Source organism: Mustelus asterias, chromosome 9 (assembly GCF_964213995.1).
Source record: "Mustelus asterias chromosome 9, sMusAst1.hap1.1, whole genome shotgun sequence".
NCBI lineage: Eukaryota > Metazoa > Chordata > Chondrichthyes > Carcharhiniformes > Triakidae > Mustelus > Mustelus asterias.
Genome location: NC_135809.1, coordinates 55,406,075 through 55,427,051, shown reverse-complemented (window position 1 = coordinate 55,427,051; position 20,977 = coordinate 55,406,075). Strand labels below are relative to the sequence as shown.

Genomic DNA, 20,977 nt, shown 5'->3' with positions numbered 1-20,977 from the left:
GAAAATTGGGCGGAGAGGTGGCAGATGGAATTTAATCCGGATAAATGCAAAGTGATGCATTTTGGAAGAAATAATGTAGGGAGGAGTTATACAATAAATGGCAGAGCCATCAAGAATATAGAAACACAGAGGGACCTAGGTGTGCAAGTCCACAAATCCTTGAAGGTGGCAACACAGGTGGAGAAGGTGGTGAAGAAGGCATATGGTATGCTTGCCTTTATAGGACGGGGTATAGAGTATAAAAGCTGGATGATGCAGCTGTATAGAACGCTGGTTAGGCCACATTTGGAGTACTGCGTCCAGTTCTGGTTGCCGCACTACCAGAAGGATGTGGAGGCGTTAGAGAGAGTGCAGAGAAGGTTTACCAGGATGTTGCCTGGTATGGAGGGTCTTAGCTGTGAGGAGAGATTGGGTAAACTGAGGTTGTTCTCCCTGGAAAGACGGAGAATGAGGGGAGATCTAATAGAGGTGTACAAGATTATGAAGGGGTTAGATAGGGTGAACGGTGGGAAGCTTTTTCCCAGATCAGAAGTGACGATCACGAGGGGTCACGGGCTCAAGGTGAGAGGGGCGAAGTATAACTCGGATATTAGAGGGATGTTTTTTACACAGTGGGTGGTGGGGGCCTGGAATGCGCTGCCAAGTAGGGTGGTGGAGGCAGACACGCTGACATCGTTTAAGACTTACCTGGATAGTCACATGAGCAGCCTGGGAATGGAGGGATACAAACGATTGGTCTAGTTGGACCAAGGAGCGGTACAGACTTGGAGGCCCGAAGGGCCTGTTTCCTGTGCTGTACTGTTCTTTGTTCTTTGTTCTTTGTATAAGCAAACTTGAAGAAACGTCAGAGTTTTCTGAGTTTTGCTTATTGAATGTTGATGCCATTATAACACATTTTTCTCTATCTTTAGATTCAGTGCTGTGTTAGTGCTTAGACGTAAATTGCCCTTCGGCAGTCGTGCCAGCTCATGACAGGTTCAGCTCATCTGATCTTATTCCTTCACTCCCTTTAACTCCCCTTCCTTGGCAGCACATGACAACCCTTGATCACACTCCGTGTAAAGAAGCACTTTTCACTTCTGTCCTATTTTCATCCTTTTAAACCCTGAACCTGTATCTCCATGTCCTGCTGCTTCAGTACGCCTTCAATATTGCTGTGGGCTTACTTCATCGAAATTATAATCATAAAATCCCCCTTAAAACATCTGAATTTGACAGTTATTTAGCTCTTTGAAGCTCGCTGTCTGACAGTCCCATCCATGTGTTCCATTTGGGTGCTTCATGTAAGATGGTGGCCCTGTTCCATAAGCCTGAGGCTGGGTTACATTGTTGGGGCAGAGGGGAGGCCTCTTTACCCTGCACAAATTCAGCAGATTAGTCCTGGCAGTGCTTGATGGTGGCACTGAAATGAAGATGTGTCCCAGTTCTTCGAACCAACATCCTTAGCCTGATGAGCCAAAAGCCCCCTCCCAAAATTATATTTTGGTACTTTGATGTTAAGATGAATACTAAATGAGCAACTTAATTCGCTTATTGTGTCCCATGGCGTATCATTGCCATTTGCACGACAAAGTGCTCTCTGGTCTGATGTGAAATCAACCTCCTCCTCTCCGTCAAGCACTCACCATACTTCTCTCAGCACGATGGGCTGGGTAAGTGGTTTTAAGGAGCTTTAATTGAGCCAGTGTGGTCTTCCGCCGAAACAGCAGATCAACTGCCTCGCAACTGCAGAGCAGTGACAGGATTAGAGATTGGAATCTGAAGCAGCATTAAGCAAAGTAGGGGTTGCAATCAAACCCTGCACTTAATCCTTGGCAAAGTGCTGAGACAATCCTGGCCCAAAATAGAACTCTTCATTTAGAGAGCATTGTGGTGCCAGAATGGAATAACACAATGTTCCAAGACATAGCATCCAAATACCACATTCAGAAGTACTGCGGTGTACCTGTGTGACATGGTGGAGGCTGACGCATTAATCATTGGACCTTAAAGAAGGCCTTTCGGCCCTGCTCCATCTTTTTGGGAAGCTATCCAATTAGTCCCACTCTCTTCTCCCCCAGGGCTCTGCAATATTTTTATTCTTTTGCAAGCATTTATCCAATTCCCTTTTGGAAGTTACTATTCCTTCCCTCAAAGGCAGTGAATTTCAGATCATAACTTGCTGTGTGTAAAAAAAAAAGACTCCTCCTCTTCCGTATGGTTCTTTTGCCAAGTATCTTAAATCTGCACCCTTTTCTTAATAACCCCCCTAGCAGTGGAAACGATTTCTCTTTATTTATTTATCATGTAATAAATAGCAAATGAGAGTTTGGGATCACTGACATTTTATTTAGGTGTGTAGGAGGATTTTGGAAGAAGTAGGGAGATTCGTGGAGTAAAGGGAGATTTCATTCTGGGTCCAGTCTCATAGAATCCATAGAATCCCTACAGTGTAGGAGGCGGCCATTGAGTCTGCACCGACTCTCTGACAGAGTATCTTACCCCTATCCCCGTAATCCCACACACTTTCCCTGCTAATCCCCCTAACCTACACATCTTGGGACACTAAGGGGCAATTTAGTATGGCCAATCCACCTAACCTGCACATCGTTGGATTGTGGGAGGAAACCGGAGCACCTGGAGGAAACCCATGCAGATACAGGGCAAATGTGCAAACTCCACACAGTCACCCAAGGCCAGAATTGAACCTGAGTCCCTGGCACTGTGAGGCAGCAGTGCTAACCACTGTGCCACCAACCTGCCTATTCTAATGTAGAATATTAGTCTATTCTAGTATTAGGGAGCACAGGAGAGTTGTAATAACTGGGCTCTTCCAGCAATGTGTAAGAACACTTCTTTGTTCTTCCCTTTGCATTGGTACTGCTACCAATGCTGTTCAACCCCTTGTCCAATGATAATGGAGTCATTGACTTATTGTGGCAAACAGTCTCTCTTCAATTGGTCTACAACAGACCCAGTCATGGAGTGAGGGAAACTCCTTTGGTCGGAAGCTTTGGTGACTATCAGTCCAATGATACCCATTCCTCCCAACCTTGCAACACTCACCACAATTAGTGATTCTAAGCACAGTTAGTGCAGTTATCTTTCTAATTTGAGAGCTACTCTGTTCCCTTGAGTGCCATTGCATGTCAGGCTCCCAGCCAAAGCTCCTCTTCTCTCAAGGACTTTCAATTCTGGTTGGATGTATTCCTGGAAAGTTAATTAGGTAACATTTGATCACATGATATGGGAACTGAGGCTTCCTTCAAGAGAGAAGCACAAAAGCTGCCTGAAAGCTCCCAGAATAAAACACATCCGTCAACAATACACATTGCAGGCTCACATAAACTCTTCCCTGTTCCTTTATATGTGCACATCACTCTCCTTCCTTCCCCCAGTTTGTGTTTCCCCCTCTCTCAGTTGGTTTTTCTCTTTCTCCCTCCTCCAGTTTGTATTTCATTCTCTCTCCCTCTCCATGTTTGTATTCCGCTCTCCCTTCCTCTTTGCATTCCTCTCTCTCCTTCCCCCCAGTTTGTGTTTTTCTCTCTCCCTCTCCCTGATTGCATTCCACTCTCTCTTCCTCCCCGTTTGCATTCCTCTCTCTCCCTCCCCCAGTTTGTGTTCCAACGGTGTTACGGTGATTGGGAGGATTGGGGGGAGGGGCCTGGGTAAAATGTTCTGTTGGAGAGTTGTTGCAGGCACAATGGGCTGAATGGTCGTTATGCAGTGTAGAGATTCTATGAACTCACTGTGCTTGTTCGACACAATAGTCAGGATGTGTATGAACTCTGCAGACTGGAACTGTTTATCCTGTGTGGGCAGTAGCAGCATTCTGATACCAATTGCCCATTCCTGCCCAAAGCAAGAGTGTTGGGAGCCGTAGTCCCCTCTGTTGGAACTATGAGCTTAGTCCTGGCCTAATGACCCTCACTGCTCTAATTGATTGGATCTGAAACCCTCCCTACCTCCCCTACAAGTACTGAGAGTGAGACTGACTAAGGCAGAAAATGGTCAAGATATCTTGATGGGCATTTTTGTAAAATAGGTTCTATGGGGTATACAGAAACACCAGAAACCGACTTGTGGGGGGAAAAAGGATTATTTAAAGAGACATCAGTGAGACAAACTGGACCAAATTTTCCAAGCCTGAATGCGGTGACAATGGGAGAGAGGGGTGTCCGCAATTTCTCATCCTGGCTAGTTTGCCAGCATGTTGCTATCTCTAGGTCACTTTGGGAGTGAAATGCCTACCTGTCAGCAAGTGGCCAATTCGAGTGATTGAAGGACCTGCTAAGAGCCCTCTGCCACCATAGACTGAAATTTTTAGTTGGCAGGCTGGCGCTGCACTGTAGTCAGAACTCATCAGATGAAAGGAGGCAGCATCCTGGCAACAGACCAGGGAGCCAGTTTTACTTGTGGTTTGTTCAACCCGCTCCCTCAGCGCGCCCAATGCTGCAACTAATAAATGGTTACACCTGCAGCCACAGACTACCCTTTGGAGGAGTATCCCTCCACAATGGCACTCTTGCAGTTGTGGCCAATGTTACGATCACAGCTGATGCTATAACTGGGCGGCATGGTGACACAATGGTTAGCACTGCTGCCTCTCAGTGCCAGGGACTAGGGTTTGATTCTGACCTCGGGCGACTATCTGTGTGGAGTTTGCACGTCCTCCCCATGTCTGTGTGGGTTTCCTCCGGGTGCTTCGGTTTCCTCCCACACTCTAAAGATGTGAGGGTTAGGTTGATTGGCCAAGCTAAATTGCCTTTTAGTGTCGGGGATTAGCAGGGTAAATATGTGGGGTTATGGGGATAGGGCCCAGGTGGGATTGTGATCCGAGCAGGCATGATGGGCCAAATGGCCTCATTCTGCACTGTCGGGATTCTATGAACTGTTGATCCCAGTACGGACCTCTGGCTCAAACGACTGCAACTTTTTTTTTCATTGAACATGGAGAAACACAATCACAGGAATACTAATTAGTTTCAACAACAAGAAAAAAATCTATTAAACATGGAAAATTGATTATAATACAATACTCCTTCACTCTTCCTTTAGATTAACCATTGCACACAGGTTTTAAGATTAACACGGATGACAAAACCCATTTGAAATTACAATGGTCTCATTAGTATATAAATTCTGTGTTTGCGGATTTCTCCTCAGAATCCCCCAGATGATTGTAATATGAAAGTTTCCAAACTCCACTCCCAAAATATACTTTTAAAGTCTTCTGTTGTGGTGATACATTCACTTAGTGGTTTGCATTCCAAAATCCAGTTAACATTTTCTAAAAGACCCGTTCGACCAGAGCTTTCACTCCACTGTTAGCAGTAAGTTATGATGTGGAGATGCCGGCATTGGACTGGGGTAAGCACAGTAAGAAGTCTCACAACACCAGGTTAAAGTCCAACAGGTTTATTTGGTAGCAAATACCATAAGCTTTCGGAGCACTGCTCCTTCGTCAGATGGAGTGGATATCTGCTCTCAAACAGTGCACAGACACAGAAATCAAGTTACAGAATACTAATTAGAATGGCTTTAGAGATTCGCATTCTAATTAGTATTCTGTAACTTGATTTCTGTGTCTGTGCACTGTTTGAGAGCACATTTCCACTCCATCTGACGAAGGAGCAGTGCTCCGAAAGCTTATGGTATTTGCTACCAAATAAACCTGTTGGACTTTAACCTGGTGTTGTGAGACTTCTTGCAGTAAGTTATGCCAGGATTTTGCATTAACCCTTTCGGGTTTTTACTGTAACACCAATTCTAATATCCAGTCAATACTTTATAACTTATTTATAGACGGTAATAAGACATTTCAAACTTTAGGATTACTTTTCGAAAACCTTTCTCTATTATCCTCACGAATTGATTTCTTCTCAGTTCTGTCTGATGTCCCTGAACAGAATCCTGTTCTATTTCCCAGTTTCTTCTTTGTTCCTTTAACTTCAGACCTTCTGGATACCTTTCTTCATTTCTCTAGCTTCTTAACTAGTTTCTCTGAACAAATTTTCCATTGTAGAGTTATTCTTCCAGAAAGGTTAAAAGAGCTGGTTCTTGTTCTGCTTTCCTGAGCAGAGCTGAGAGTGAGTTGTTTGCTGCTTCATTGTCTGTCTCTAACTGCCTGTAGCTTTCAACTAAAGAACAAATAAAGCTTCTGCTGCCCTTACAGAGCCCCTCTAATTGCTAAGCAACTATCTTTCATCACTCTGTAGCTTTCTAAACATAATAGCATCTCAAATGGAACTGAAACTAACCCCCACACAGACATATACTTTTATTCATCATGAAATCCAACTACAACTCCTTTCCAGGCACAGGAACATTAAATAAAATGTACCTAAAGCTATATCTTATTTATTGTGTTTACCTATACAAATATAAGTCCCTTAAAATTACCTATGGTTTGCTAACACCAACTTTAAATCAGAACTTTTAAAAGCTGTTGAGACAGGGCCTTGAGGTTCATACCCTTTTTCTCTCTCACTCCGTAAGGTTGCAACATCCACCTCTGACAGTAGGATTGCCGCACTCAATGCTGGAGGGCTTGATATTGGCCCTACAGTGTCGGGAGGTCACCCACTGTCTTTAATTGGATGCGTGCATACCCTGTGGCTGGTACTGAAGTGTTGTATCAGGTGTGTCACACTGACACTGTTTGGAGTCGGGATCTCAGACCACTGTCTGAGCCACACAGTGAGACACATGGAGGGTGACAGGGTGGAAAAGCAACAGGGAAGGATAAAGGGGAAATGGGGTAGGAAAGCCAACAGTTATGTGAAGAAAGAGAGATAAATGTTAATAGGTGATCATACTGGATGTCAAATAGATTTAGGAATTATACAGCTGTAATATTCAGCTATGGTATTGCAAAACCTCACTGATGTTAGGTGTCAGTGTATTCCAACCTGAAACACTGGTTTCACGTGTTGTATTTTTGTGGATTATTAGTAAGAAACATTTGTGGAAACAGTGATAATTCCGACCTCTCGTTCTTTAAACAACAATAAAAGTAGTTAGTAAAGTAGAAAACAGAAATGAAACGCTACAAAGAACAATCTTATACTTCAGGACATTGACAGTAAGCACTTAATCCGTCATAGACTATGGACTCAAAAGCATCTATTTCCCCCATAATCTTGAACTCTACTAAGACTATTTCCAAACAACACCCATTTCTTGGTCAAATCAAGCCAGTGATTACCACACTGTACAACTTAAGTGACCAGGACTTGGGAATGGTCTTTGGTTCAGCAAAGAAAACAATCTTTTGCACAAACTGGCTTTTGCCTTCAATACTTCAACTCTGGCTGAACGGTTTCCTGAAGATGGCTGCCCCATCTCTCTTGCTGTTGCTTCTTCAACGCCTCATCTGCATCTGTCTGCTGCTGCTTCCTGAACACAACACTCTGACTACTAAAATTTAGCAATTGCAGAGAACACCATGTTCCCTTAGTTCCTGCCCAGGAAAAAATACATGCCAGTTTGGTTTTACTTTTGCACAAAGCAGTACATTCATTTTAATTGCATCAATGGGTATGTTAAATGTTGTATACACATCCTGGCCTGCTTTGCATCGTAGTTATTCACAAAATGACGGATTATTTGCCAGTTTTGTATCTTTGTGTACTTGGAGCAGCTGAGAAGTCATTCACATTCCCTAAACATATTCTGCTCTGTAAGTGAAAGTCCCTGTGCACCCTCCGGAAAATAAACACTGAACCCTGGGGAAAAAATATAGGTCGGAATTTTCTGGCTGTTCATGCTGGTGGGATTCTCTGGTCCGACTGCGGTGAATGGAAATTTGGCTGAGCCCCAAATTCTCTGTCCTCGCGTGCAGTGATGGCAGGATGTGAACAGCCGGAGAATTCCAGCCACAGATTATGATCCCACCTCAGGAAAACTCCCATCTTGTTTAAAAATAAGGACAGCAGTAAATTAAAGGTGCTTTTATCAAATGCAATAATTGCCAATTGAGCAGGTAATTAGCTAGTATTCAACCTGTGTTTGACGCTTGGGAACGGAAAGAGAATGGAACATGGGAGTTCATTTAGTTGATCCCAAGATTCAATAAAAACCACATTGGAGCATTGTCGCAAATTTTCCCAGGCGCACTCACGATTGGCTGCTGGAATTTGGGCAGAAATGTTCATGTTCTTTGCCTCCAGCTCTCAGAATTTCTGGCTACGTCCAACAATACTGCTGTTCTTAGCTCTCAGTTAATGAAAAGGAAAGATGAAGCTTTTTTGACAGACTTTGAAGACCAGGCAGGGTGGGTACAAAAGAGGAGGGTTACTTTGCTGAGATTCCCACATTTGGCACTCTAACCTCTCACCTGTGATGAAAGGGTTTTTTTCATGTCCGGAATGCTGCGCTCTCCTTGCATGGCTTTTGTGTAACTAACAAAGCAACATGAAGGACCAGTCAGAATGAATCTAAGCAAAAGCAAAAAACCGCAGATACTGAAAATCTGAAATAAAGTCAAAGTGCCAGAGACACCCTGCGCAGCTGTGGAGAGAGAGAAAAAAAAACAGAGTCATCCTTTCATGAGCAGAACTAATGAAGATTTAACAGTGTCAAAGTTAGTGAAGAGTCAGGAAAAGGGAATGCAAGTGCAGGGGGAAGGAAAAAACAAGGGTGGTGGGGGAAGGTCTGTGATAATAGGGTGGGGATGGTACCAGAGATTCAATGACAAAAATAATGATGGTAGAAGGCAAAATGAGGTAATAATGGGGAAACGCAAAACAAAAGACAGAACCTGGAGAGATGTGAGGGCAGATTTTCCAGCCGCGCTCGTCCCGAAACCAGAAAATCCCATCCGAGGTCAATGAATCTTTCCATGGTCCGCATGTTGTGGGGAAATTTGAAGATGGCCAATTGTGTCATAAACTAAGACAATTCAAAACTCGCAAAGCAAATATCTCTGTGCAAAGACATAACAAATATATTTTAACAAGTAAAACATAGAACAAACAAGCAAATCTATAGCTAACCGGAGACTTCCAAAGGGTTAAATAGCTCTGGGAATAGAGCGACAGAACCTCTCCGAAAGATCGGAAGTACATAGTCAAATACAGATCAATTATAGTTGGTTCTAATCGATAATTCTGCCTTTCATTAGCTTAAAATCAATTTCATTTAACAGTCATACAAATCTCTGTCAAGTACCTCAGCCAACCATATGATACTTAATAGCATGGTGATATCTTATTCGTCCAACTAATACGGACATTGCCCCCCCCACCGGCTGTAACCATTTTGTTGTTGCCTGGTAACAGCAAACGCTACCGTAAGGTCAAAGTGGATGTTCCCACTGGCTCACTGCTAAGTTGAATAGATATGTGTTCCTGCATCCAGGGGCATATCTATCCTTGTGTTTGGGCAGTGAATGTATATATTCATTCTGTTGCAAGATATGTTCCCTTATATGAATCCTCCCAATAAGACTACAGCTGACTAACCAGTTACCAGACCTTTGGCTATAAACTATTGACATTTACCACCATGCCTTTTGGTAACTTTGCTTGGTGTAAGTTAACAATACATTTAAAATACCATAAAACATATATGCTGATATTTTATGATATTCTAAAATCACAACAAATCACTTGTTTTGATTCTCTTACTGCATTCACATATGTGTAAAACTGTTCATGTTAGCTTGTCTTAAGAATCATTTAACTCCTTACTGATCTCTTGTCCTCTGAAAGACTGCAGTCTGCCTATAAATCTTATTAGTTAATTAGGAATCTCCTTCTTCACCGCCCCTCACCTGCTATGATTCCCGTGGCAGGTGGATTGGGAAAATTTGCCCCTTCGTTTTACTTGTGTCTTGTCAGTCTTTGCTTTCCTTCGTCAATTTGATGCATTTTTGTGAAAGTGAAATTATTCAATGTCACATTCTAACTTGTCGCTTCTGTCTCTCTCCAGCTCACCCTTACTGGATCCAAGCAATCAATGACACTATGGAAGACATCGGGAGTGACCTCATCTGGCACTGTGAAGCAGGAGGCAAACCCCAGCCCACATACAGATGGCTCCGGAATGGGGAAGCAGTGTATGGGGTACGAAAGCTGTGCTTACATTCTCACTGTGGTTTCCACTGTTTGCAATGGTTGCATGTCCACTTTAACACAGTAAAACAATGAGAAATGCGGATGCCTGAATCCCTTGCACAGCCTGTGTCCTGTCAGCTACTGAATAGAAATGATGCGTTGAAATTTCTTGATCTCTGCTTCAGTTCTAGAGAAGTCCTTTCCCTCTTGCCTAGTCTGTCAGAATGTCCCAAGCGCATAATCATCGATTTCACTTTTCTCGCACGTGTAAATATTTGCCTCTTTCCTTCTGCAGGTCTTTGAAAATGATAAGCACCTCAGAGCATTGCTGAGAGCAGCCAAAAGCTGGGTGAAGTTTTAGATTAAATGTCAAAAAATTCCCTTTTCAGCCATGTGCTTGTTTCATCTGTGCGTAGGCCCGATTCCGATTGAATAGAGGGGAACTGCGAATTTCCCGACTGATCCTGCAAGATTCCGGAATGTACCAGTGTGTGACAGAGAACAAACACGGATCCTTATATTCCAATGCTGAGCTGAAAGTTTTGGGTTGGTATTCCGAACACAGCACAGCCCTCGAGAGTTCAGTGCATTTTTAAAAATATATATTATTTTAGTTTATGTTAAATCCTTATGAATCGTTGGTTAGGCCTCAAACTGAAATATTGTGGTTAATTCTGGGCAATAGAATGGACATCAGGGCTTCGGAAAGGCTGCAGAGATGATTTCTCAGAATTATGCCAGGGATGAAGCATTTCAGTTAAACTGGGAGTGTTCTTCATTTGTTCTGATTTGCTCCCAAGTCCAAAGATGTGCAGGTTAGGTGATTGGACATGATAATTGCCCCTTAGTGTCAGGGGGACTAGTTAGGGCAAATGCATGGGATTATGGGGATAGTGCCTGGGTAGGATTGTGGTCGGTGCAGACTTGATGGGCTGAAAGGCCTCCTTCTGCACTGTAGGATTCTATGATTCATAGGGCAGAGAAGTCATGGGCTAATTTGATAGCGTTCAAAACTACAGTGGATTTTGATAGAGTAAGCATAGTGACATTGTTTCCACTGGCAGGAGAGCTGGTCACCAGAAGATACAAATTTAAAATAATTATCAAAAGAATCAGGAGGGGAGGTGCTGAGTTGTTTTTACACAGCAACTCATGATGATGATGATCTGGAATGCACTGTCCGAAAGGCTGGTGGAAGCAGATTATCCTTTCAATTGTTCATGGGATGTGGGCATTTCCAGCAATACCAAGTTTGTTGCCCATCCCTAATTACCCTTGCGAAGGTGGTGGTGAATGGCCTTTTCGAACTGTGTGATGAAGGTGCTCCCACGCTGCTGTTAGGGGAGGAATACCTGGATTTTGACCTCGGTGACAATGAAGGAATGGCGATGTATTTCCAAGTCAGGATGGAGGGGATCAAAGATGCTGGTGTTTCTGTGTGGTAGAGGTCCTGCATTTGGGGAAGTGCTGTTGAGTAAGACTTGGTGAAGTTCTGCAGTGCGTCTTTGTCCATTATACATACTGTGGCCATGATGCATCATTGCTGCTGTGAGTAAATGTTTAATGCTGGCGGGGGGCCTAAGTGGAGTTCAAGTGCGGATGAACCGTAATCTAATTTAATGGCTGGGCAGACTCGAGAGGTTGAAGGATCCACTCTTGCTCTTGATGTTCAGTGTGCAGAGCTGGGCCGTGCCACCCTGCCTTCTCTTGTCCGTCCACCAACCCCCCCATTACCTGCGGTTAAAATTAAAAATACACAAAGATATTTGGAAGGAAAGTAAAATTGATGAAAAGTGAAAGAAATGTTTTGTTAAAACAGTGTTGAATTTTCAGTGGCCATGTTTTTCTGTTCCTGTTCTGTGCTTTCCTTCAGCTTCTGCACCAGACTTTCGGCTGAACCCAGTAAGGAAGAAGCTGCTGGGCGCCAGGGGAGGCAGAGTGCTAATCGAATGCAGGCCCAAGGCTGCTCCCAAGCCAACCTTCCTATGGAGTAAGGGAACTGAGCTCATCAAGAATAATTCAAGGTCAGTGAAATGGATCTGCCTGCAAATGTGATGGTCACCATGTTATGTGACATCCAGATCTTCAGCCTTGGTGAGCCGTGCACAATATTTTTGATCAGTAATTTATCAGAACTGGGCAGTTTGCAGTCTTCTCGACTCCAGGTTAAAGCCCAACAGGTTTATTTGGTATCACAAGCTTTTGGAGCGCTGCTCCTTCATCAGGTGAGCCATACTCACCTGAGGAAGGAGCGACACTCCAAGAGCTCATGCTACCAAATAAACCTGTTGGACTTTAACCTGGTGTTGTTAGACTTCTTACTGTGCCCACTCCAGTCCAACGCCGGCATCTCCACATCATTCTCAACTCCAGCAATTGTATATTCTATTTTATTCGTTCATAGATGTGGGGTGTCGCTGGCAAGGCCAGCATTTATTGCCCATCCCTAACTGCCTGCGTGGAGGCAATTGCTGCTCCCTAGAACCACCACAGTCCATGTGGTGTTGATTTACCCTCAGGAGTTCCAGGACTTTGACCTGACAGCAGTGAAGGAATGTCAGTATAGTTCCAAGTCAGGACGGCATGTGGCCTGGAGGGGAACTGACAGGGGGTGGTGTTTTGTTGTATCTGCTGCCCTTGTCCTTCCAGGTAATAGAGGTTGTGGTTTTGGAAATTGCTTTTGAAGAAGTCATAATGATTTGTTAATGATAACTTTCCACAAATTGGTTGGGGGGGGGTGGGTGATCTCAACAGTGAATGTGGCGATTGAAGCTAACATCGTTTGCCATTGACTTTAGCAGGACCAGAATATCCTGCCAGGTAGAGGGGCTGGTAAATCCCGCCCAATGAGTCTCTTGGGCAAAGAGAACTATGAACCTTAAGTGCCTTGAATTCCTTAGCAAAATGGGTATATAATGTAGGGATTTACTCTTTGTTAAAAGGTAATTGTGTCAGCTTCATGGAGTCATTAGCAAGGACGCAATGATCACAGACCCATTACTGACAGTGGGATCTTTATGTTAAAGCTGGTGGGGGGAGAACCTGTGGTGACTGAAAAATTCCACATTAAAGGAGAATATTCTGAATAGTCAATGGTCATGTCAGCACTTTGCAGCAAGAAATAATTGTCGTGATTCAGTGGTGTTGGACTAAGTTAAATCCACATTCTTCTTTCGACACCAAATGCACACACATTATTTCTGTGAAGCTAAACAGTGTTATTCTATCAGAATAAAACTGCACAGGAATTTCCAACCAGTAGATTGGGTCAGGATTGTAATTACTACTTGTGCATAACCATAGTACCCTCATAACATGAAGACTCATCACGTCTCCTAGCAACTGACGGCAATCTACAATAACGCCTGTTGTCATGCAGTTGAAAGGAGCATGGCACTAAAGCTGAGCGTTGTGCCCCAATCAGTATACAGGAGAGAAAAGCGGAGAAAATAAACAGAGATATTCAAAAGCTGCTCTTGAGAAACCGGTACATGGTCGACAGGGTGGCCGGCACTCCAGGAGACCGTACCTACCCAGCACCCCGCCCCCCCCCCCCCCCCCCCCCCGCCCCCGACTGTCACCTGCACCTTTTTTTCCTAAACTTGCGTCTTTATCACCTACATTTGCTTTACAACATGATGACTGTCGCCATTTAATTACTTCTACTTTACCCCAGTCCTGTGCAATATTCTTCCCCTGCACCCCCATTCGTTTCTGTGGCTCTGAATCTCGAACGCCATTCAGTTCTGCAGAACCTGAAACGTTAACTCTTTCTCTCTCCACAGTTGCCGCCAGATCTGCTAGAATGTAAAGTTCACGTTTATTTATTGTCACAATTAGGCTCACATTAACACTGCAATGAAGTTACTGTGAAAATACCCGAGTCACCACACTCTGGCACTGAAAGAGAATTTAGCACGGCCAGTGCACCTAACCAACATGTCTTTCGGACTATGGGAGGAAACCGGAGCACCCATACAGGCACGGGGAGAACATGCAGACTCTGCACAGACAAGTGACCCAAGTCAGGAATCAAACCCGGGTCCCTGGTGCTGTGAGGCAGAAGTACTAACCACTGTGCCACCCTGTCTGGCATTTTCTATCTTTTTACTTCAGATGATAGGAGCATAGTTCTGCTCTACTCTCACTTCCCCCATTCACACTCCAAGAAGCTCCTGTCTAATCTAGAACTGTTCTTACTTGCTGTCGCCTGGGTCATTATTTCGGCAGCCTGGCTAAAGTAACCTTGGCATAGCAACCAACATTTTTCACCTGCGGTCCAGCTTTTGAAAAAGAAGAAAATCCAAGCAATGTGCTCAAATTCCAGACTCTCACCCCCAACCGTCCTCTGTCTTTCCATTCTCTCCGACCTGCTGCTCGATTTGCTGAATGATAGATATGGATTCTAGTGCTCCACCTGCTGTGATTTTCCTACCGCATCTGGACAGAACATCACAAGTAACCAAGGGGAAAATCGCTGCCCAGGCCCTGAACTGAATTGTTAATTTTAGGTCAGAAATTTGTCTCTGATGGTCATGGTAAATGAGCATTATCACTACAACCATACGATAAATCCTACTTGATGTTCAATTCTATTGAAGACAATGGAACTGAGTGCCAGCTGGGAATAGATCAAGTGGCACATCTGATGCTGTCTTTTGATCTGCTGCCCATAACATTTTTTTAAGTTCCCTATCTTTGCATGAGTCCATTACTTGACAGTTCCAATTCAAAACAGCCACTCATTGAAGTGCATCTTCAACTCAACGCAAGAAGCTTGACCCCAACCAAAACAAAGTAGCCAGTTTGACTAGCATCTCATCCATCACACATTCACTTCTTCCACTACCAGTGTACCTGATATATATCAGTACTCCTCCATGTTGAACACCACTTAGAAGAAGCAATGACTGTAGCAAGAGTGGGGGACTTAAATGCCCATCACCAAGGGTAGTTCAATAGCAAAACTATTGGTTGTGTCCTGAAGGACATAATTGCCAGACAGGGATATTGGCAGGTAACTAACAAGTGGGAAAAACCTACTTGACCTTGCCCTCACTAATCTACTTGTTGCCGACGCGTCAATCAATTATAATATTAGTAGGAGTGGCCACCACACAGTCCTTGTGGAAATGAATTCCCATGTTCCCTACTGAGGAAACCTTCCATCGTGTTGTGTGGCACTACCACTGTGCTAAATGCGATAGACCTCAGAACAGATATAGTTCTCCAAACTGGGCAACTATGGGGGCACTGTGTGGCCTTCAGCAACAGCAGAACTGTACTCAACCACGATCTGTAACCTCATGCCCCAGCATATCCCCTTCCCTACCATTACTGTCAAACCAGGGAATCAACCCTGGCTCAATAAAGAGTGCAACAGAGCATGCCAGGAGCAACACCAGGCACACCTAAAAATGAGCTGGAAGCCTGCTGGTGACAGCAAATAACTGCTTGCATGCTAAACAGTGGAAGTAGCATGAAAAAGAGCAAAGCAATGCCACAACCAACAGATCCAAGTGTGAATCGTGGTAGACAATTAAACGACTCTTGTTCCCCTTGTCTAGGGAGGAATGTGCTGCCATTGGAGGTGGTCTAAAGAATGTTAATTAGGGTGATCCTGGGTGTGGAGCATTTTTCTGGTGGGGAGGGGTTGAGTTGGTTGGGACTGTACTCATTGCAGTTTAGAAGAGTGATTGGCAAACGTATTGAGACATACGGTATTCTCAAGGGGCTTGAGCGGTTAATTCCCCTTGTGGGAAAGTCTAGGGCCAGCAGAAATAATCTCAGTGTAAGGGTCACCCATTTAAGGCAGAGATGAGGAGGAATTTCTTCTCCCAGGATTGTGAATCTGTGGAATTCTTTATTTTAGAGGTTGGGTCATTAATTACATTCAAGGCTTAGATAGACAGATTTTTAATCAGTAAGGGAAACAAGAATTATGGGGATTAGGTGGGAAAGTGGAGTTGAGGATTATTATATCAGATTAGTCATGATCTCGTAGAGTCATAGAGGTTTACAGCATGGAAACAGGCCCTTCGACCCAACTTGAGCAGTTGATAGGCCGAAAGGCCTTCTTTTGCTCCTACTTCATATGGTCTTAACTTGCTGGAAGAGGAGGCTCCACAAATATCCCCATCACCAACGATGGGGGAGCCCAGCATATCAGTGCAGCAGACAAGGCTGAAGCACTTGCTACAGTCTTTGGCCAGAAATGTTGGGTCGGTGATCCATCTCGGCCTCCTCCTGAGGTGACCGGCATCATAGATGTCAGTCTTCAACCAATTCGATTCACTCCAAGACACAGCTGAAGGCACTGGATATTGCAAAGTGTAATGAGCTTCAGAATTATCCTGGAGATAGGACTGGAGAATTGTGCTCCAGAAATTTGCTGTGCCCCTGGTCAAGCTGTTTCAGTATAACACTGGCATCTACCCAGCAATGTTGAAAATTGCCCAGGGAAATCCTGTACACAAAACGCAGGACAATTCAACCCGGCCAATTATTGCTCCAACAGTCAGCAGATGTGGTTGAAAACCTGTTCGTTGATGCTCAGTTCTGCCGGGCCACTCAGCTCCTAACCACATTGCAGCCTTGACCCAAATATGGACAAAAGAGCTAAATTCCAGCGGTGAGCTGCCCTAGACATCAAGGCAGCATTTGACCGAGTGTGGCATAGAGGAACTCTATCAAAATTGAAGTCAGTAGGAGTCGGGGAGAAAATTCTCCACTGGTTGGAGTTATACCTAGCACAAAGACGGTTGTTGTTGTTGGAGACCAATTGTCTAAGGCCAGGACATCATTGCAGGGGTTCCTCAGGGTAGTGTCCTCGGCCCAACCATCTCCAACTGCTTCATCAATAACCTTCCCTCCAACATACGGTCAGAAGAAGGTTTGCTGATGATTGCGCAGTGTACAGTGCTGTTTGCAATTCCTCAGATACTGAAGCAATCCATGACAATATGCAGCAAGACCTGGGTAATATTTACGCTTGGGCTAATAAGTGGCAAGTGACCTTCACGCCACCCAAGTGCCAGGCAATGAAGAGCTCCAACAAAAGAGTTTGTTTCTGCCCTTAACATTCAGTGGCAATTGCTGAAGCTCTCACCATCAACATCTTGGGGGTTACCATTGACCAGAAACTGACTGGACTCGCCATGGAAATACTGTGGCTACAACCGTTTGAGGGTTGGAATCCTGTGGCAAGTAACTCACCTCCTGACTCCCCAAAGCACCACCCACAAGGCACTCCCCTTGCCTGAATGAGTGCAGCTCCAGTAACACTCAAGAACCATAACACCATCCAGGACAAAGCAGCCCACTTGATTAGCACCCCATCCAATGCCTCCAGCGTGCACTCCCTCCACCATTGACATACAGTAGCATCTACAAGATTGCAGAAACTCACCAAGCCTCCTTTGAGAGCACTTTCCAACCCGTGACCTCTACCTTGTAAAAGGACAGGGGCAGGAAACACATAGGAATACCACCATCTGCAAGTTCCCATCTAAGCTGCATACCATCCTGACTCAGAAATGCAGTGATGCCAACTCAAAAGCAATTAGGGATGGACAACAAATACAGGCCTATCCAGAGACACTCACTTCCCTGAAAGGATGTAAAAAAGAATCTCTGCCCTCTATTTCACAATCTCTCCTTTCTTTCTTGCAGTCTTTCCCTCTATTTGTCTGTCTCTTTCTTTATCTGTATACGTCGACAGCCTCCTGATAAAACCTGGCCTCCAGCTTGAGTTAACCATGGTTCCCTGTGTGAGGCCTATTGTCAGAGCCATCTTGCAACATCAGGAAAAAATGCTCCTGAATAGTCAATTGTAATATAGTTTCCATGGAAGCAGTTTAACTAATTAGTTTAAAATCCAATGACTGCATACTGCAATCAAAATATTCTTCCACTTAATTGTTATGCATTAGCTAATTTCTCTGATATATTATTTGTTATATTAAACTAGAAAGAGTGCAGACAAGATTTACTAGGGTGATACCGGGACTTGATGGTTTGAGTTATAAGGAGAGGCTGATTAGACTGGGACTTTTCTCCCTGGAGCGTAGGAGGCTTCAGGGTGATCTTATAGTAGAGGTCTAGAAAATAATGAGGGGCATGGATCAGCTAGATAGTCAAAATCATTTCCCAAAGGTAGGGAAGTCTAAAACTAGAGGGCATAGATTTAAGGTGAGAGGGGAGAGATACAAAAAGGTCCAGAAAGGCAATTTTTTCACACACAGGGTGGTGAGTGTCTGGAACAAGCTGCCAGAGGTAGTAATAGAGGCAGGTACAATTTTGTCTTTTAAAAAGCGTTTAGACAGTTACATGGGTTAGATGGGTATAGAGGGATATGGGCCAAACGTGGGCAATTGGGATTAGTTTAGTGGTTATTAAAAAAAAAAGGGCGGCATGGACAAGTTGGGCCGAAGGACTTGTTTCCATGCTGTAAACCTCTATGACTCTATATTGTTCTTTACAGCATACCCTCTGATCCACCATGTACTAAGCAGGAATCCACTTGCTTACAAACTTCACGCTCCGAGTAAGCCACGTGTGTGTTCACCTGTGTGTGCACGTGCGCATTGTTGATGTACTATTAATCAAAGTGTATGGCAACTACCTTGTTAAGGGAGTTAAACATGTGACATTGATTTTCCTATAAATAGAGATATCTGGAACACTTTGGGTGGAGAGTTTCTTGTAGGTTAGTAGGACTGAGGAAATGGCTTACAATAACTGGGTTGAACCTAAAACACCAATCTTGATTGATTCTTCCACCACCGCCACTTATTGCGAGTAACACGTGTGTGTGTGTGTGTGAGTGTGTGTGTGTATGTGTGTGGGTATGTGCAGGTATAAGCTAAACATCCCCAGGTTACTCAGCAAAGGTAAGTAAGGCCTGACCATAGATTGGAATAAGAACGGGTGCCAGTCCTCTGCTCTAAATCTGTTTTAAGCCTCACCAGTTTTAGTGAATGGTACAGATTTTCAATTGAACTGGAAGCATTTACTGAAGGTCACTATTGATTGCACATAAGAGACCTGTCAGTTCTGTTGTGAAATGCATTGACCATGCACAAGCCAGACTGGAGCTGGATTCCTGATGTCCGGCTACTCTAACCAACTTTGCTGCAACCTTTTACAGGGCCTGCTTATCTTTGTGAAGTACAGTAAGAAGTCTCACAACACCAGGTTAAAGTCCAACAGGTTTATTTAGTAGCACAAACCACAAGCTTTCGGAGTGCTGCTCCTTCATCAGGCATCTCCACATCATATCTTTATGAAGGGAGGAGAAAATGCCTTTGGAAAAATACTATTGCTAATCTGGTCCCTCTTTGAATTGAGGTGGGACAGTGTGTTCTGTGGAACCCAGTTGTGGAGGGAGCAGTCAGAAAGCACTGCATTCTAGCTCATGGTTATAGCTGCCAAGAACAACGTTTTCTCTGGATTATGCATATCAGATCTGAGTGAACAAGGGTTCTTTTAGACAAGGGCCACCTGCTTCGGGAAAGACAGAGGAGCAAAAATTGATGGAAAGAAGGAAGGGAAGAGATGCTACTAATAAAAAGATGGGATGGCATTGTAGCCTAGGTTGACATACAGACCTCAAGGCCTGGAAGCGACACCAATATAGACTGGTATCATCATCCTAAATGAACCTGATTTTGTTGTGCTGGAGTAGATTTGGGCTTAAATTTGGTTGCATAGTGCTCATACCTTTGGCACCACGGTTGTCATTTTAGCTCCAAAATGGCGTCTGGAATGCGTGCACACCATCTTCAGTAGAGTGTTGATGTGGGCGTGGGGATTGTGTGTCGCTGAGTTGAGGGCAGCACTACCATTTTGCTGTTGAATGCTCTGTTAACTTTACACAGAGGACCAAGTGTTCAGTAGCGGTAAGGATTCCCGTAAGCGGATCCTTACCGCTACTGAACGGTAACTTAATTAATTTCACATCAGGTACAGATTTGTTGCTAAATTTGTGGAAGTGCTTGGCAGTTCAGATTGCCAGTTGCAGAGGGAATATTGCAGAGGGCTGTATGGCAGGTGCTGAGGACGCGATCTTGACCTCGCGACTTCTGTTTCAGCATCTTGCTCCCAGATGAGGGTGTAATAGTTCATCCATCCCCCTTGGTTTGCAACTTGGTTGGGAGAGTGAGAAGTGGCTGGAAGGATAATGAGGAGGTGGTGAGGGCTAGCCCTCAGTTGGAGGATATGTTCACCCAGAGTATTCAGGAACCTATCATTCTACCACGCCTCAGCTAGGGACTGATATCTCCACTTCACCAAGCAGGTATTCTTATGGAATATAAACCACTTCCATACTGGACTTCAAGCTCTGTGCCAAGTCCTTGTTAGACTGCTCCATGCTGCTTGACATTGAGTGCAGGCTTTCGAGCACCATGCACCAAGTATTTCATTGTGCATGGCCATTATTTTTCTTCTGAGGGCTTTCTTATCTAAGTGCTCATGAGTCCTCAGTGGTACAACTTGTATGTAGCCTCGCCCTCTGGCGAGCTGGCACTTATTGCTTCACAGTGCAGGGACCCAGTCAGCATGCTGCCTCACAGCACAAAGGACCTGGGTTCAATTCTGGCCTTGGTGAATGTCTTTGAGGAGTTTGCACATTCTCCCAGTGTCTGCGTAGGTTTCCTCCGGCTGCTCTGATTTCCTCCCACAGTCCAAAAATGTGCAGGTTAAATTACCCTTAGTATCCCAAGATGTGTAGGTTAGGGGGATTAGTGGAGTAAATATGTGAGGTTACAGGGATAAGGCCTGGATGGCATGCTCTTTTGGAGCATTGGTGTAGATTCCATGGGCAGAATGGCCTCCTTCTGCACTGTAAGGATTCTGTTATAATGTACCCTTATCTGCTGCCCTTGCTGCAGGCTTTTCATGCTCGTGTCTCAGCATGCGTCGATGCTGATCTCTGAAGT

General features: G+C 44.3%; 1 protein-coding gene across 1 annotated transcript in view; it reads left to right on the top strand.

Annotated features, from left to right (window-relative positions):
* The window catches only part of cntn1b (contactin 1b), a 748,714-nt gene that overhangs the window by 377,234 nt on the left and 350,503 nt on the right, over positions 1-20,977 (top strand). Inside the window, exons 11-13 of the mRNA XM_078220219.1 lie at positions 9,913-10,046; positions 10,454-10,583; positions 11,911-12,061. Of these exons, the coding sequence (XP_078076345.1) occupies positions 9,913-10,046; positions 10,454-10,583; positions 11,911-12,061 (415 nt within the window). The remainder of the gene's footprint in view (positions 1-9,912; positions 10,047-10,453; positions 10,584-11,910; positions 12,062-20,977) is intronic.